Source organism: Simochromis diagramma, unplaced genomic scaffold (genome assembly GCF_900408965.1).
Source record: "Simochromis diagramma unplaced genomic scaffold, fSimDia1.1 OVJJ01000320.1, whole genome shotgun sequence".
In the NCBI taxonomy this organism is placed as follows: Eukaryota; Metazoa; Chordata; class Actinopteri; order Cichliformes; family Cichlidae; genus Simochromis; species Simochromis diagramma.
This window is the reverse complement of record NW_024386773.1, coordinates 6,374,575-6,393,314: the sequence shown is the minus strand read 5'-3', so window position 1 is coordinate 6,393,314 and position 18,740 is coordinate 6,374,575. Positions and strand designations below refer to the sequence as shown.

At 40.6% G+C, this 18,740-nt stretch overlaps 3 protein-coding genes across 3 annotated transcripts; all 3 read right to left on the bottom strand.

Moving 5' to 3' along the window:
• Positions 1–3,201: 3,201 nt before the first annotated feature.
• LOC120714361 (transcription factor HES-5-like) lies at positions 3,202–4,824 on the bottom strand. Its single transcript, XM_040000544.1, has 2 exons — positions 4,726–4,824; positions 3,202–4,610 (listed from the first exon to the last, which is right to left on the bottom strand). The coding sequence occupies exons 1-2, from the start codon at positions 4,819–4,821 to the stop codon at positions 4,284–4,286; spliced, it is 423 nt and encodes a 140-aa protein (XP_039856478.1). The 5' UTR covers positions 4,822–4,824; the 3' UTR covers positions 3,202–4,283.
• Positions 4,825–11,313: 6,489 nt separating this feature from the next.
• On the bottom strand, positions 11,314–13,041 carry LOC120714354 (transcription factor HES-5-like). Its single transcript, XM_040000532.1, has 2 exons — positions 12,924–13,041; positions 11,314–12,808 (listed from the first exon to the last, which is right to left on the bottom strand). The coding sequence occupies exons 1-2, from the start codon at positions 12,984–12,986 to the stop codon at positions 12,482–12,484; spliced, it is 390 nt and encodes a 129-aa protein (XP_039856466.1). The 5' UTR covers positions 12,987–13,041; the 3' UTR covers positions 11,314–12,481.
• Positions 13,042–15,699: 2,658 nt separating this feature from the next.
• LOC120714346 (transcription factor HES-4-like) lies at positions 15,700–17,539 on the bottom strand. Its single transcript, XM_040000520.1, has 2 exons — positions 17,370–17,539; positions 15,700–17,258 (listed from the first exon to the last, which is right to left on the bottom strand). Exons 1-2 carry the CDS (start codon positions 17,499–17,501, stop codon positions 16,941–16,943), a joined length of 450 nt encoding a protein of 149 aa, XP_039856454.1. The 5' UTR covers positions 17,502–17,539; the 3' UTR covers positions 15,700–16,940.
• Between the last annotated feature and the right edge of the window lie 1,201 nt (positions 17,540–18,740).

Sequence of the window (18,740 nt, the reverse complement as noted above, 5' to 3'; positions counted from 1 at the left end):
GGGAATGACAAACTTTTAATGTATGAGTTGGTGGCACTTTTTAACATGTCCCACAACTAAGGGTGTACTTGTAATTAAGTGAAATTTTAGCATATTTTATGTCAAATTACAAAGTAATTATATTTACCTGCAAATAGGTAGAGGACGTACACTAGAATAAGGGGGTAACGAGCCACGTTTTTACAGGAAATAAGGAATTAATTATGCTTTAAGTAAATTTAAGTAGTCTGTATGTAATTTGAAATATGTAGAAGTAATTTTAGGTGGTGCATAAGTAATTTTGTTTTAGAGGAAAGAAGAAGTAATTATATTTCAAGCCAATTTAAATAGTGCCTAAATTCTGTGTGTTTTGCAGGCAAGGTAACTCAGATTATGCTGTAAAATGTTTAGTACAGAATTAGTAATTTTAAGTGCAAAATTTCTTTCTCTAATCTTTTTGGAAAAACAAACAATATTTCCTCTTCTTACCCTGTAAGTACAGAAAAATGGCACACTCCTTTCCCATAAACTCCTTTTAAAAGTCATGCTTGAACAGAGAAAGAAAAAATAATTAGACTTGGCTCCATCATTATAAGTTCACATAGGCTTCCAGTGTATAGAACGTCTATCGTGCACATTTATGTAATGAATATTAAAGGAAGGCCAAAGTGCTTAGACCTGGGCTGGTTTATAGTATTACTAAACATATTTTTTGCAACTGCACCATTAGTAAGCTGAGTGTTGTTCCCATTGTTTTAGTTTAAATTATTCAGTGCAATAAACTTACTGGTGTCCTTTGTGTCTTTTCACACATGCCATATATCCAGTGTGAGTAGCAAGTTGATCTAAGTTTCCCACACGGACTCTCTGTGTTGTGTTCAATGAACCACAAAGGGATTTCAGTGACAGATGCTGCCTGTGTGTTGTTGAAGAAAGACAGCATTACATCATCAGCCATCTGGAGGGAAAAGATCCCATTGGATGGCTCTGACAGCTTGAAATTTTTTAAAATTAGTTTGAAAACTCTATAAGAAGCAAAATAAAAATGTTTTGCAGGTCCTACTTTCAGTTTTCCGCCACTACATTTTCTACTTTAAGGCATAAATATGACTGATAATTACCAGCCACCAAATGGATGGGAGGGTAGGAGGTTTCCTGTGAGCAAGCAGTTTCCTCAAGTGTGCCATTTCCCTCTGGAGAAACAGCAAACTGCTGGTGGAAAGATAACTAGATATTCTGGATTTTTCCCACACTTCCTCCTTTAACAGAAAATTGGCATGTGCCCATTTCCAAATTAGTTTGAGGATTGTTTTTCTTTGGGCCAAAGTGTGACAAACCTCTTAAAATATGTATCTGACCCAGGACAGTATCCCTTCTGTTAAACAGCTGTATATGTGCTCTTTATACAGGAAAATATAGTATGACAAGTCTCTGTGTTTGCTCTCTAAATCTGGGTCACAACATTTAGGTGAACACTTTATTACACAGCATGAACATACAGACATTCAGCTAACAAATAAAATCTCTATAAGTGTAACAATTAGACTATATTATTTGATCGTCTTTGATGGAAGTTGTTATCAAGAAAACTATTTTTGAATTCAACCAGGAAAATATCAGAGATTGTAAAGGAGGAGAGCCTTGTTAGCCTCTGTCATATAACTCAAAGGTTTGTTTTCAGTGCTGAATCTAACAATAATATGTTTCTGCATAATTTCAAAAAGCCCACAAGGCATAATGGGTAATTTCCAGAACAAGTCTGGTTGTCATTAACCTTAACTTTATTCTGTTTATTTGCACAACCAGTAGAAGAGAGCAGATTTAATATCAAACTATTCATAATTCACAAGAGGTAATTATTCGGAGAAGTTTCAGAACAGTCCCCTCAAGTTTTTACGTTTATGTTGACTAAAGCTTTTTGTTTTACCACAAGCTCTTCCTTGCTGTGCTGCAGAAGTAAGCTTTGCAATATTTGACTGTATGCAGGTGTAAGAATGTCACCAATGAATTCAGTTGTGTAGCTAGCTGGCTAACAAGCTAGGACTGTGTTTCTAACACCATGGAGTTTGTATTTTTTTTTCCAAAGTATGCTTGTACAGGGTTTCTTAAGTAAGTCACCAATACTACAAGAATACTTTCACTAATCTTTGGCCTGGTGGTTTTTATGCTGAGGTATTTCTGTTTTAAATAACTTCTTTGCGCCTGAGTCCTGTGTGGTAGGTTTCTGTCTACTCCTGAAGGCTTGAGTTGAAATGAGCTTTTTATTCTGTGAATTAGACTATACACAGCTAGAGCTAAATCCTTAATTTTCAGTGTGTCGCTGTGAAAATATCCGTTGACAAACATTATCATTGACTAGATGAGTTGCTATAGCCCCAGAAAAACTAATCTCAAAGAACTTCATCAGGACTCACAAACCGGCAGCTAACACATTTGGGGTAGTGAGGTTTATGGTGGCACTTGACTTTATAGTGAATCATATAGAACAGCATTGATCACCATCTTTACAAATACTTTCAGACCATGTGTTACAAGATCAATATGTGTTCTTAGTGCTTATTTTCTGATTATATTGTTTTATGTATTTTAATAATAAAGGCTTGTAAAGCAAGGCCACTTTTGACTCCTAAACCAAGTGCTCAGCCAGACTGAAAAACAGGAAGTTAGTGTAGAGCTGTACAAGCATATTAATAAATACAGGAAACCAGAAAGAAAAAAACGGAACTAGTAACATATAAGGAGTTGATTATATCGAAACGATGTATGACGTGTAAAGTACCAAAATAACACCTATATGAGACACATTTTTAGCTTCTAATGTTAGAGATTCTGCAACTGGCTTTGGGCTGTGCAGGGCTCTCTCTTCCGGAAGATGATTGAATAAAGAACTATAAATGTTTTGACCACTCCTGAGTCGGGTTTTCTCTGTTCTATCATGGGGATCAAAGAATCGGGTTTAATACATGTTTTCAACTCTGGTCCACCTAAAAAAAGTTCTCCAGAAGCTAATGCTTGAAATGGTTGTTTTGTTTAACAATATTAAATTATAATGTTTTAAAAGTGCCGTTGACACTGCTTTTTTTAAATAGAGGAAGAGCCAAAAAACACAATTTATAAGAAACAAGTTTCACTTTGAGCCACGCTCCCATTTATAATCTGATCGTTCTGGATCTATTGTTTCACTGGGGCTCTGTAAGTGATTTTATTTTGGTTTCCCACAGTTCCCCAGTTGTTATTCGGTTCAATATGACCTAAACTAAATTAAATAACACTCTTCATCACAGAATTTTGTGCTTTATTTTCCTGTGAACATGTCTTTTTGAGAAACAATTATAATGAGTGCTGGACCTTCTAGGTATTTATAAAAAGTGGAGACTTAAAATGAAGGAAAATGAAGAATGCATATCTTTCAGCAGATAGGTCAGTTATGCCATAAAATAATATTAGAGCACAGTGTTTTCATCGTACAGTGTTTGTTTATTTAGCATGAACGAAAGCTCAAACAGGAGGTGATGATCCATCACAACAACAACTCATAGTTTCTACAAGAGACACTGTACTACAGAGGGAAAGCTGTCTTTATGAAAGACAATGGATTTGCAGTATTTAGGAAGCCACGACAATGTTTTCCTCAAACAAAGCAAAAATTTACAAAAAATGACCTTAAAACAGGTCAGGTAAAATTAAAATAAACTGCATTGTCTCTTCAAATCTGAGAATGACTTAAATGTAATGTTTTCTGCAAAACATTTAATTTGATCTTAAAACAGATTCCTTTTCATTAATCACTTACATTAAAGTAAACTTGATGAAAAAAAAAGTTTTATCCACAAAGGATACAAATAAAAACTCTCACTGATGATAAAAAGCTATAAATAACCCAATTACACAACTCAACCCACGATGAGTTCTAGTGAGTCCAGTTCAGGTAAAGTTCATTATTACTTTTCTGGTCAGAAAGAGGACATTTTAATTTTAGATTAAAAAATCAATAATGGTAAAAAGTATTACTATAACATAATCAGTACAAGAAGTACCTCTCAGATATAATAATGATTGCAGATTCAATCAGATTTCATTCATGCAATATGCACCTTACGATTTTTTTCTTTCCTAACATGTAGGATACTGTCAATGTCATTTCCTTAGGAAACGTCATCTTGCACATACACAAGAACACACAAAGTAAAACCTTCTGTACATACAGAAGAAAAAGTCCACAGAATTTTAAACAATTCAGTCCTGTCATGTCTGACCGATATGGTCTGTTTGGCTTGTCTGGTATGGAGTCCAGTGTGAGTGGTCTACCACGGCCTCCAGAGGTCGCTGTTGTCTTTTCTCTCCAGAGAGCATTGGGTGATGCTTGTGTGGTCTTTCGAGCTCAGAATAGAGAAGTCAGCCTCTTTCAGCTTCTCATCAGAGGCAGTCTGCAGCTTGTTGGAGTGTGTTAGCAGGTTTCTCTGCTGCTGTAGCTGTGTCAGAAAGCAAACGGTCATCTCCAGGATGTCTGCCTTCTCCAGGTTGGAGTCTGGCTGCTGTTTGAGGAACTCTGGAACCAGGAGAGACTTGAGCTGCTCAATGCAGGTGTTGATTCGCTCTCTGCGTAACTTCTCCACCAGAGGCTTTCTGAGCTGCAGAAAAAAGAACAAAGTCATTAATAAACTTGTTCAGGAGTTTTGTTTTTGTTAGCAACAAAATATATTTTCTACAATTTGACAGTTTACATGAACGAAACCTTCAGTTTACCTTGTGGTTCAGAGTCAGATCCCGAGAACTGGTCATGGCTGGATCGCTATGCTGTAGAGGTCTCTGTAGAGAGAATCTGATCCTTTCTGATTTCATCCCTCCTATTTATACTCCATCATCTCCATATGAATGTGTGAGTCTTGGTCTTGTTGAGGTTTCCCACACTCTGAGCCAAACAGAGAGCTCTTCGAGACAATAAGGCATGTGAGGCAGCGACATTCTGTCATTACCACCGGGAGTATAATAGTTAGCTCCCAGGGGAGCAGGTGGAGGAGATAAAGAGAGTGCAAGAGGGCGCTTTGTGAATCTGTGAAAGGGAGCAGATCTGATATCTCAGCACACCCTTAACATCCTATCAAATACGTGCAAGTTTACTTGATCTAATTAATGAATTATAGCTCTAACTGATAGGTAGATGACATTAGCTCTTTGCTTGTTTACCAAAAAAGCTGAAGAGTGAATTGTGTATTGAATGTATTGTTATATTTAATTTGTAATTTATCAAGATATTTCATTTGATACTTTATTTAAACTTTTATCAAACCTTTTTTCAATAAAAAAATCAAATTTTTCCTGTAATAACATGGTTGAGTGCAATAGCCTGTGATTTTCTTACTGAAAGTACTCAACACGATTATCATGCTGCTGACCACATGCAGTCATCCTTTGACACGTGCCGTATATCCAGTGTGAGTAGCAAGTTGATCTCAGTTTCCCACACTGACTCCCCGCGCTGTGTTCAATTAACCACAAAGGGACTACTGTGACAGATGCTGCCCGTGTGTTGTTATACAAAGAAAGAATTACATCACCAACCATCTGGAGGGAAAAGTTCCCATTGGTTGGCTCTGACAGACAGTTTCAATTTAAAACTGCTGTTAAAAAGTTTATCAAAACTAAACTCAGAATGTTTAAACCTGTCACATTTTAAGTTTTCTAACACTATAATACATTTTGAACTTTGGTGATAATCACTCACTCACTACTGAGTATCAAAGTAATCAACATTTTAACTGTGAGAGTGGGAGGTTTCCTGAAGTGTGCCAAATCCCTCAGGAGAATTAGCCGGCTGCTGGTCGGCTGATCGTTATTCACTCTCAGCTCTGTTCTCCAGAGTTTTCCCACACTTTAGTAAAAAAATTGACATGTGCCAGTATGTAAGTCAACATATTTTTTTATTGCAAAGGTGTGTGAAATCTTTTGAAAAATCTTGCCAGTTTATTTTTTTTAAAAACCTGGTTGTTCAAACCTTTTTGAGAAAAATTAAAATTCAATAATCTTACAACAAAAAACAAAAAAACAAAACAGATTTCTGATAATTAGTTTTAAATAAGAGTTGCATGTCTGCTACTAAAGCTAAACTGGTACACACGCATATAGCATCCTCTGATGTTTGCTTTACTTTATTGTTATAGCAAAACTTTTTCACTGAATCCCCAACCTGCAAAAGACAGGTTTCAGGTGGTGGATGCTTAAAAAATATAAAATAAGAAGAGAGATTAAAAAATTACTGTGACCTGTAGTTCCTGTAGACTTCCTGTTATTCAAAAAACTTTAGCTTTTTCTGAATGACTCTTTTTCAAGGTTTGTACAATGATTTTCCACATCATCTCTTTGGTTCTAGTCCACAGCTGAATTGTTCTCAAACACATTGTGTTTAAATAGTGCTTCTAGTTTAAGAAGATCATATAACAGTTTTCTGATGGAAATGGTACTGCTGCTTTTTTCAAAGGAAGCGCAGCCATCATGATGATTTAAAACATCTTTCCGCTTGTGGAGTCTCGCTCCCCTTTATCCTCTGTCCCTTCAGGGCAAAGGTCTGGATCTATTGTTCCACTGGGGCTCTGTGAATGAGTTTCTTCTGCTTTCCAACACTTAGTCCTTTCAGTGCTGTCACTTGAGAAACAATAGAAGTGTGCCTTATTGAGCACCACATAAGCTAAAATATACATCATCTTTTAAGATTTAAATGATTAACTTTGAAACAATTATTAAAACGTGTGAATCTGATGATTTTACCAGAAAAGTTAAGACACTGCATATTTGACCTTTAAGTTTAAAGATTTGACTTCCAACTGAACAAATTGAAATAACATCGATGGCCCTTCTCATTACAAATGTTGGCTTTTCACTGAATGTGCATTTTTTGGATAAACAATTATAATAAGGTTCTAAAGGTTTGAAGTATTTGTCTACAACAAATGGAGACAAAGATAGAGACACATGACAGAAAATGAAGAACATACAGTGCTCAACAAATTTATTGAACCGCCTGTTATAAAACAATAAAACAGACATCTTAGAAATCTGTCAAAAACTTGTTAGAAACTAGAAATTACATTATAAATATGAGCCGGCTGTCACGGTCCGGGGCAGCGGCCGTGTGGAGAGTGGAAGGAGGACCCAAAACGCAGCACTTATTCAGGTGTGAGGGTGATTTATTGATAATATCAAACACAAAGTGGAGATGGCAAACAGAACTAAGGACGAACTAAACTGGGATAAACTACACAGAGGAGTGGCAAACCTGAACATGAAGGGAGAACAGCAGGGAGAGCACGCAGAGGATTACACCAGGTATGAACACAGGGTATGTACACAGACGACGCGACGAGGAGCAGAGGAAATCACACACTATAAGTACACAAAGAGACACTGGGAAATCACACACAGGTGGGGGAAACAGCTGGACCTGGTTAACCTGACGAGACAGGGGAACACTAACACCAGGGACCAACAGAGGGAGCACAAACCCAGAACCCAGTGTCTAAAATCCCAAACACAAACCATCCCAAAACAGCCATGAATAATAATGAAAGTAATAACAATAAGTACATAAACATAAAGTCACTGAGTCATGGTCGCAGGACCATGACAGTACCCCCCCCTCAAGGGCTGGCCCCCGACAGCCACAGAAACACACCAGATCCGGGCGGGCGGCAGGGGGCCCAGGACGGAGGGACCGGGCCACGACCATGGACGGAGGCCCCAGAGTCCCAAAACAAAGATGAACACAAACCCACAGGGGAGCAGAGTCCAAAGCACAGCTCAGGAGGCCGTCCACGAAGAAGGTCGTGGCGGCGCGTAAAAAGGTCAGGAGGCCGTCCGCGAAAGGGGCTGCGGCAGCGCGTAAAGAGTTCAGGAGGCCGGCCGTGCGGAAGGCAGCGGCGGCGCGTAAAGAGTTCAGGAGGCCGGCCGTGCGGAAGGCAGCGGCGGCGCGTAAAGAGTTCAGGAGGCCGGCCGTGCGGAAGGCAACGGCGGCGCGTAAAGAGTTCAGGAGGCCGGCCGTGCGGAAGGCAACGGCGGCCACACAGGCGATGGCGGTCCGGGGGCCGTCCGTGCGGAAGGCAACGGCGGCCGCTCAGGCGATGGCGGTCCGGGGGCCGGCCGTGCGGAAGGCAACGGCGGCCGCTCAGGCGATGGCGGTCCGGGGGCTGGCCGTGCGGAAGGCAACGGCGGCCAGTCAGGCGACGGCGCCCGGCCAGTAGCCTAGCCAGCGGTCTAGAAAACGGCCGTTTAGGTCCAGACCCAAACGAGGCTGGGCCAGGCGAGGCTGAAGGCACGGAAGACGCTGCAGCAGGCGATGGTGCGGATGCTGCAGGCTCTACTGCAGGCGGAGATGCAGACACGAAGGCTGGACCAGACGAGGATGCAGACACGAAGGCTGGACCAGACGAGGATGCAGACACGAAGGCTGGACCAGACGAGGATGCAGACACGAAGGCTGGACCAGACGAGGAAGACGATGGAGCTGGGCCAGGCGAAGCAGCTGATGAGGATACTGAAGCTGAAGCTGGACCAGGCGTGGACGAAGCTGAAGCAGAAGCTGGACCAGGTGTGAATGAAGACACGGAGGCTGGACCAGGCGAAGCTGAAGCTGAAGCTGAAGCTGGACCAGGTGTGAATGAAGACACGGAGGCTGGACCAGACGATGAAGACACGGAGGCTGGACCAGACGATGCTGGACCAGACGATGCGGATGATGCTGGACCAGACGATGCGGATGATGCTGGACCAGACGATGCGGATGATGCTGGACCAGACGATGCGGATGATGCTGGACCAGACGATGCGGATGAAGCCGGACCAGGCGATGATGAAGCCGGGCCAGGCGATGATGCGTCCTCAGGCTGAGGTGTGGCCGTAGCGGGCGGTAGCACTGCCGGTGGTGGTACTGCAGGAGGCAGCGCTGCAGCCACAGGTGGAGAAGCAGCCACAGGTGGAGAAGCAGCCACAGGAGGCCGGACGGGCTCCTCGGGCCCCCCAGCCGACGTGGCAGCCGGTGTGGCATGAGGCCGGACGGGCTCCTCGGGCCCCCCAGCTAGCGAAGCAGGAGGCTGGACGGGCTCCTCGGGCCCCCCAGCAGGCGAAACAGGAGGCTGGACGGGCTCCTCGGGCCCCCCAGCAAAAACAGCCTCAGAACCAGCGGGCACCGGGGCCCCCGGCACACACAAAACAAAACTAGGAGGCACGTGGGCCTCTGGCACACATGAAACAAAACTAGGAGGCACGTGGGCCTCTGGCACACATGAAACAAAACCAGGAGGCACGTGGGCCTCTGGCACATATGAAACAAAACCAGTAGGCACGTGGGCCTCTGGCACATTTGAAACAAAACCAGTAGGCACGTGGGCCTCCGGCACACATACGGAGGGCTGCAGCTGCGCAGAGCACTGACCCTGCTCAGGCAGTGACAGCCCGGTGCAGTTCACAGCTGGCATCTTGGCCACCAGGGGTCCAGAGTAAGCTGAGGGCAGCAACCCCGCCTCTGGGGAAGCCCCGGAGTGAGCAACAGTCTCTAATGTTGCCAGCTTTTGAGGAACAGGTCCGTTGTAAAACAGTTCATCTCCCTGCTTAGAAACAGCGGTGGAAAAACAGTGTGAATATTGTGACTCAGCCATTAACTGAACTATGGGTTGAAGCGATGCTAGCGGTGGTGGTGACTGAGTGGCTAACTGGAGCGGCGGCGGAACAGGTAATTGTGTCCGTAGGGAGGCTAACGGTTGAGCTAAAGACCTGGAAGCTTGTGGCTGGACACAGAACTGAGCCGGAGAATGGTGATAAAGTCCTGGCTCGGAGGGAGCGGCAGAGACACAGTCTGTCAGTTTTCCAGAGGGTTTGTACACGCCCACTTGGGAAGGATCCGTTACCACGAAGGTAGGTAAGCGACCCGTACAGTCTCCCATCCCGCTCTGAATAGCCCCAGAAAACAAAGTCCCGGAATCTGGGGAAGCCAATGCATCCCGCTCACTCACCGCCTCGGGCTGCTCGAAAGTAAATGCAGACGGGGGGTGAAGTCCAAGGTCCAAAAGGAGAAACTCCCGCTCCCACGAACAGAGCGAGTCCAGAAGCCATGGGAGACCGGTCACCAGACGCTGTAGCCGCCTCTCTATAGCGCGCTGGGACGTGCCACCCGGGCTTTCCAGCCACAGGTCGATCAGCTCCTGTGTGGCATCGATGAGAGTCTCTCGTAGCTCCCTGGACGGATTAAGCGCTGCTGGGTCCATTTGGTGGTCGCGTCGTACTGTCACGGTCCGGGGCAGCGGCCGTGTGGAGAGTGGAAGGAGGACCCAAAACGCAGCACTTATTCAGGTGTGAGGGTGATTTATTGATAATATCAAACACAAAGTGGAGATGGCAAACAGAACTAAGGACGAACTAAACTGGGATAAACTACACAGAGGAGTGGCAAACCTGAACATGAAGGGAGAACAGCAGGGAGAGCACGCAGAGGATTACACCAGGTATGAACACAGGGTATGTACACAGACGATGCGACGAGGAGCGGAGGAAATCACACACTATAAATACACAAAGAGACACTGGGAAATCACACACAGGTGGGGGAAACAGCTGGACCTGATTAACCTGACGAGACAGGGGAACACTAACACCAGGGACCAACAGAGGGAGCACAAACCCAGAACCCAGTGTCTAAAATCCCAAACACAAACCATCCCAAAACAGCCATGAATAATAATGAAAGTAATAACAATAAGTACATAAACACAAAGTCACTGAGTCATGGTCGCAGGACCATGACACCGGCGCACTGGATGCCTCTGAGAAGTCAGAAGTTAATTGAGCATTACAATCAATCACTAAAACTTTTTTTTTTTCTGTTCTGGAATCCAAGTAATTGTAATTTAGTATCATAAGCAAAAATAATAATGTGCTTTACTTTTTTTTTTTTTTACTTTTTTTGTAAAAAACAAAACAAAAAATGTATTGATAACAATTATATTTTAGCATTAAAAATATAATTTTAAATAATGAGTTTGAGCATATTGGTGGATTAACAATAACACAATTACCAATTCTGTTAATTTATAGCAGCTGTTCCACCAAATGTAAACCTTGGGTGCCCCAAAAAGACGTTACATGGACTTCTTCATTCTGAAAACGCTACGTCCAGATAAACAGAATCGGCTTTTTGGGATTTCATTAGCTTGATGATTGAGCATGCGTCAATGCACTTACACTGGGTGGTGTTCTAATAAATTTGTTAGTCACTGTCTGACTAGCATCAATGTAAAAAGATAACAGATCAACTGCATTAAAATTATATGCAAGCACAATGTTTTACACTTGGCAGTGTTTATTTATTCAACAAGGACGAAAGCTCAAACAGGTGGTGATGATACATCACAACAACAACTTGTAGATTTCTACAAGACACACTGTACTCAGAAAGAGTAGAGGAAAAGCTGTCTTTATGAAAGACAATGAATTTACAATATTCAAAAACCCAGTACTCAGTGACATTTGATTTCTTTTTCCACTTTCACTAAACAGCAAATGACCTTAAAATACATTGTTATTAACTGCTAAATTCAATTTTTTCTCACAAAGTAAATATTACTTTGTCTTCTCAAACCTGACATTAACAAAAACAGTAATGTTTTCAGTAAAACAATAAACATATTGATCTTAAAACAGATCAGTTTTAGTAATGACATACATTGAGATACACGTCATCTAAATGTCCGCATAGAACAATTAAGATATTAAACTGATCAATAATGATCATGAAGTACCAATATCACTGTCAAGTTTTTACCGACTAAGAAAATTGTGATATTAAGAAAACCTTTTAGAAAGAAGCTGTAAACACTTAGATCTTATAACAAATTCAACCTTGAATTTAGATTAATGTTAAACTGATCAGTAACAGTCAAGAGGTACAAACATCACAATTACACGACTTGCCCACATTGAGTTGTATAGTTAGAAAATCTTCATGAAAGAAATACTAAACATTTGGATCTTATAACAGATCAATTTTGTGTGATTAATATCTACAATCACAATAAATCCTTAAAATGGACACTTAAAATTTAGATCCAAAAAATCGAAAACCAATAAAAGGTAACGTCAATGTCAATTGAAAAAAATCAATAATAGTAAAAAGCATTACTATAACATCATCAGTACATGAAGTACAGAAAGAAACAATTAAAATTGCTGATGCAATCAGATTCAATTCATGCAATATGCATGACATGAAATTTTCTTTCTCAACATGAAAGATATTGCTACTACACTTTCCTTAGGAAATATCATCTGACACACACACACACACACACACACACACACACACACACACACACACACACACACACACACACACACACAAAGTAAAACCTTCTGTACATACAGAAGAAAAAGTCCACAGAATTTTAAACAATTCAGTCCAGTCATGTCTGACCAATATGGTCTGTTTAGCTTGTCTGGTATGGAGTCCAGTGTGAGTGGTCTACCACGGCCTCCAGAGGACGCTGTTGTGTTTTCTCTCCAGAGAGCATTGGGTGATGCTGGTCTGAACTGTGGAGCTCAGAAGACAAAGGTCAACTTCCCTCAGCTTCTCATCAGAGGCAGTCTGCAGCTTGTTGGAGTGGGTCACCAGGTTTTTCTGCAGCTGTAGCTGCGTCAGTAAGCAAACGGTCATCTCCAGGATGTCTGCTTTCTCCAGTCTGGAGTCTGGCTGCTGTTTGAGGAACTCTGGACCCAGGAGAGACTTGAGCTGCTCAATGCAGGTGTTGATTCGCTCTCTGCGTAACTTCTCCACCAGAGGCTTTCTGAGCTGCAGAAAGAAGAACAGAGTCATAAATAACCTCGTTTGTTTGTTTTTTGTTAGAAAAAGAAAAGAAAGACTATCAACTTAATAATAATTTAAATCCAGGCAGTGTTCAATTTACCTTTTGGGTCAGAGTCAAATGATCCGTTGAAGTGGTCATTGGTGCAGCAATTGTAGGTGCCATGGTTGGATCTGTGTTGCAGAAGTCTCTGTAGCAAGAATCTGATCTCTGCTGGCTTCCTGGCTCCTACTTATAGTCCCACATTTCCATATCAATGTGTGGGTCTTACTCTGGTTGAGGTTTCCCACAGTCTGAACCAATCAGAGAGCTCTGTGAGACAATAAGGCATGTGGAGCAGCAACATGCTCCTGTATGCCTGGGGGATAATGGTTAGGTCTCAGGGGAACAGCTGGAGGACTGGGGGGAGACTGAGACATGCCCACAGATCTCTGTATGAAGCTGGGAAAGTGGTGACCCTGTAGAAGATCTGCTGCCAGATGCTGAGATCAATGATTCTGACTGAGCACCCAGTGCACGTGTGCAGGAATAACAACGCTGTAATGTATGAATTTCATATAAGCAAAAAAAGTGATAGACTAGGTGAATTTTTCTGCATTTTCTGCTTCTGTTGATTTTAATGGACAATTTTCTATCATAGAGCTTAAATATCTTTTTTTTTTTTAATTTATCCAAAAACCCACATTTTGAAAACTCCATAAGATCTTTGAATGCTGTATCTACACATTTAATTTGAATTACTCAATATAATACATTAAAATACTCAAAACAAACTCACTTCATCCAGATGCTACTGTGTCTTGTGACACGTGCCTTGTAACCACTGTGAGTAGCAGGTCGATCTCAGTTTCCCACACTTACCCCCGTGCTGTGGCCATTGAGCCACAAAGGGATTTTTGTCACAGATGCTGGTTGTGTGTTGTTATAGAGACAGTGAATTACATCACAAACCATCTGGTGGGAATGGATCCCATTGGTTGGCTGGGATAATAACATTTGAAAAGATTATATCAAAATAATTTCTACTTTTTTAATCTTTGACACATTTTGATCCTCGGTTCATATTTGTGACTGATAACTGACTGAGAGCTGGATTGAAATTTTGAGATTGTGATAGTGGGAGCCTTCCTGGGTGACACAATTTTCATGAAGTGTGTCAAATCCCTTTGGAGAATTCCCACGTTGCTGGTGGAGTGATTGCCACTGAACTCTCGTCTCATGGGTTTTCCCACACTTCTATCATTTGCCTAAATAAGCATGCCCCAATTTACAAGTTAATTTTCATCTTGAAGATTATTTACCCATAGTTCAGTTTGTGAAAGTTGAAATTATTATCACTCCAACAAACTGGAAAGGGACTTAGAATGCTTTACATCAGGAATGGGGAGGCCAGATACTGCAGCATACGAAGAAGCATACAGAGGTTCAAGATCTGTAATAAGTGAATTCAACTACAGTAGGTTAACCTCAGCTAATAATGGGTAATGTTTGAGTATTTCTTCATCCTCTGGCCTTTTGCTGAGATGCTAAATCTTTTGTAAACCTTATGCTGTATATGTTAAGACTGCAGGGCAGCTCACTGGTGTGGTGGTCAGCACTGATACTTGATATTAACAAGGTCAGTGGTTTGAATCCAACATGAGACCTTTATGTACAGAATTTGTATGTAGTCCCCTCTATTAGGATGTTATGAATGGATGCCATCACTACCCCTATTAATTTAACTTTTCTGTATCCTCTAGCTTTATTTTCTCCTGTGCAGACTGAGACAACATCAGTGTTTTGCAATAAATTTCCAGCTAGCTATCTAATTAGACAGCTGTTTTCTAGAAATCCCCAGTGACTTTCATTGTTTTTTAAAGTGGTGATTTGTGAGTTTTAAATATTAGCTTATGTTTTCTCTCAGAAAAGTGGGGTACTAATAAAATCGACTATGTTAACCAGATAACTTGCAGAACCTAAGAATTAGTGATATCCATCCAATGTAAAGCTGTATCTATAGCATGTTTCTAGAAACAGTATGTCTTGTTGAGCAAGATTCCTTTCTGTCAGGGGCATGGAGGCAAGCTGTTACATGTTCACCTGGTTTCTCTGTTTCATATTATCTTGGAAAATATATTCCTGAGAAAGAAACGGCTTTGATTTGAGCGCCAACAAGACATAAACATGACAAGAGAGAGAAAGGCTGTCTACAGACTTGGCAAAGGGTCAAGTGAATGAATGAGAAGAAATGCTGAAGTAAACTTCAGGCTTCTTGCAGTTCATTTTGAATAACCTTTATATGCCTACTTAAAGAGTTTGCATGTGCAGTTTTAATTAAAGACCTCTAGTTTGTTCAGTTTAACTTGGATCCACAAATACTTATGAAACCATCTGTGACAGGGAGCTTCTTCATTTGGGCTTGAACTTACAATAGGCGTTATGACGAATAGATTTTAGACCCAGAAAAATTAACAACGATTGAATGTGTGACACGTTGAGCAGTTTGCACTGTCAATAACAAAATTATTCTTTCATTCGTGTCTTTAATTTAAATCCACACAAGACACTTTCGAAGATCTCTTGTTAAAATAGAGATTAACAATAAGAAATGACAATTAAAAAAAATGGTGTTACTGTTTTATGTAAGGAATGGACAAAATCATGGCCAAAAAGACAACAACAAAACGATTAGAAATAGGGAGTCAGGCTCCCTTTTATCCCCTGTCACTTCAGGGCAAAGGTCTGGATCTATTGTTCCTCTGAGGCTCTGTGAGTGAGTTTCTTCTGGTTTCCCACAGTCCGTCCTTTCGGTGCTTTCACTACAGGAACAATAGAAGTGTGTCTTAGTCTGCATGTCATTAGATTTCATTTGTGACGGTTTCATGGAAGTGAGAGCTTTTACTTTAGACACACCAGAAACACTTAATTTTATCAAAGTAGCAGGGTCTAAAAAGTGTCTTTTATTTTTGTTTTAAAAACCCAAATATCCAGAAAGTTCCCCTCATTAAAAAAAGAATTGAACCTTGTTTTTCTTTTGTATGCTCTAACCTAAATAGTTTTTAGACTGCAGCATTTTTAATTGGATATGTAAATTAAACAAAGATCTGTGATAAACACCCCTTAAATTGACCTAAATTGGAAGTGAATGGAGTACATCTTTGCCATTACTTATGAAAACCACAACAAACAACAACATGGAAATACAGTTTTCACTTGGCAGTGTTTGTTTATTTAACAAGAGCCACATAAAACATAAATGCTTTAAACAGGAAGTGATGACACATCACAACGACAACTTGTAGATTTCTACAAGGCACACTGTGCTCAGAGAGAGTGAAGGGACACCGTCTTTGTGAAAGACAAAATATTTACAGCATTTAAGAACACATTAATCAATATGAAAACTATTAATATCGACCTTCAAACAGATCACATTTACGTTCCCAAAAGAAAAAAAAAAACACCTGTCACAAAAAAGCTGACAGTGTGAAACATAAAATATTAATCTTAAAACAGATTGGTTTTCAGTAATCACGAAGTGATCAGTGTTTATCAAAAGGTACAAATAATATACTGTTTAATCCTCAGTGAAGTAGGGGTTAAAATTGTCATATCAAGCCTTTTATAATTAAAAGGATAAACAACTGGATCTTAGAACAGATCTGTTTTGATATTAAATGGGGGTCAAGTTTAATTTTACAATCAGTCCAGAAAAAGGACATTTAAATCTTAGATCACAAGGGTCAAAAACCAACAAACAAAATACTACATTTGGTTCATGCAACATGCATGACATGAGGTTTTCTTTCTTAATGTGAAAGATGTCATTTCCTCAGGAAATGTCATCTTGCACAGAAAAAAAACAGACAAAAACTATAGTACTATATATACAACTATGTTACCATAACACGTACATTAGGCATTGATAATAATCGCTGATGCAATCAGATTTCATTCATGCTACATGCATGACAAGATATTTTCTTCCTTAACGCGAAAGGCTCTATTGCTGTCATTTCCTCAGGAAATGTCGTCTTGCACACACAGAAGAACACAGAAAGTTCAAATAATTCAGTCCTGTCACGTTTGACCAATATGGCCTCTTTTTTTCTTGGTATTAACTCCAGTTTGTCGTGTCTACCATGGCCTCCAGAGAGCGCTGTTGATCGGACATTTGTTTTTGGTGATCATGTTCTGGACTGTGGAGCTCAGAGGAGAGAAGTCAGCCTCTTTCAGCTTCTTATCAGAGGCAGCCTGCAGCTTGTTGCAGTGCGTCAGGTTTTTCTGCTGCTGTAGCTGCGTCAGGAAGCAAACGGTCATCTCCAGGATGTCTGCTTTCTCCAGTTTGGAGTCTGGTTGCTGTTTGAGGAACTCTGGACCCAGGAGAGACTTGAGCTGCTCAATGCAGGTGTTGATTCGCTCTCTGCGTAACTTCTCCACCAGAGGCTTTCTGAGCTGCAAAGAAGAATAATGCAATTAATAAATTTGTTCGGGAGTTTTGTGTTAACAAGAAAATATAATTGATAAAATTTTATAGAAAACAAATTCCACAAATTTTTGATTTACCTTGTGAGTCAGAGTCAGATGCTCCTCAGAACTGTTAATTGCTGCAGGGATTTTAGGTGCCATGCCTGGATCTCTGTGCTGTGGAGATCTCTGTAGAGAGAATCTGATCTCTACTGGTTTCATCCCTCCCATTTATACTCCAGCATCTCCATATGAATGTGTGGGTCTTAGTCTGGTTGAGGTTTCCCACAGTCTGAGCCAATCAGAGTGCTCTGCGAGACAATAAGCCATGTGGAGCCAGCAGCATGCTGCCGTTAATGCCTGGGGGATAATAGTGAGGTCTCAGGGGAACAGGTGGAAGACTGTGGGTAAACGAAGCGAGTGTAACAGATCTCTGTGTGATTATGGGAAAGGGGTGACCCTGTAGGGAAAGGAGATCTGCTGCCTGATACTGGGATCAATGGTTTTGACGGAGCACACGCTGATTATCCCATCACATGTCAGGGAAAAACATTCATGTTTTAATGTAAAAATTATGGGTAAAAATAAAATAATGGGATTAATGGTTTATTTCGCATGTGTTGTTTATAATGAGATTAATATTAAGGGAAACTGTAAACATCAATTTGATTTTAACTGATAATTTCATTTATACTATTGTATAAAGAGTTACAAATTTTGTTTTATATATATATTTTACAAATGCAAGAATATATTTTGGTGTTGTACCAATTAATTAAATCATAATGTCTCTAGAAAATAATCATGTAGCCGACCAGATGCAGTCATGTCTTTTGACACGTGCCATATAGTGAGCATGAGTAGCAATTTAATTTCAGTTTCCCACACCCGTGTTATTGTCAATGAACCACAAAAGAACTTCTGTTGCAGATGCTGTGGGTTGTTATAGAAACGTGAGGTTACATCACCAACCACCTGGAGGGAAAGAATCCCATTGGCTGCCTTGGACAGTTGTTACAATTAAAATTTATAATAAAAAAAAAACATTCTTAAAGTAATCAAATTAGGGTACCACAATTTGGAAAGTATTATTTTCAGTTTGCAATCAGCTACACATTTTATACCTCTAATGCTAATCATGATTACTGATTACTGACCATCAACTACATCAAAATCTCACCTCTTAGGGTCCTGGGGGTGGAGGATGGTGGTGGCAGTTTCATGAAGTGTGTCCAGTGCTTCTGGTGGATTAATTCACAACTGGTGGGGTGTCCTACTCTTTTCTCCAGAGTATTCACTTAACCATAAATAAATAAATAAATAAATAATAATAATAAAAAATAACTCTTGTGCCCTGTTGCAGGTTGAAAATTCTCCCATAGAATCATCTTTAAAAATATTTACCTATTAATCAATATGTAAAAATAAAACTGAATGGCATGCCCTGTCAAAATTGAGATAAATAACTTA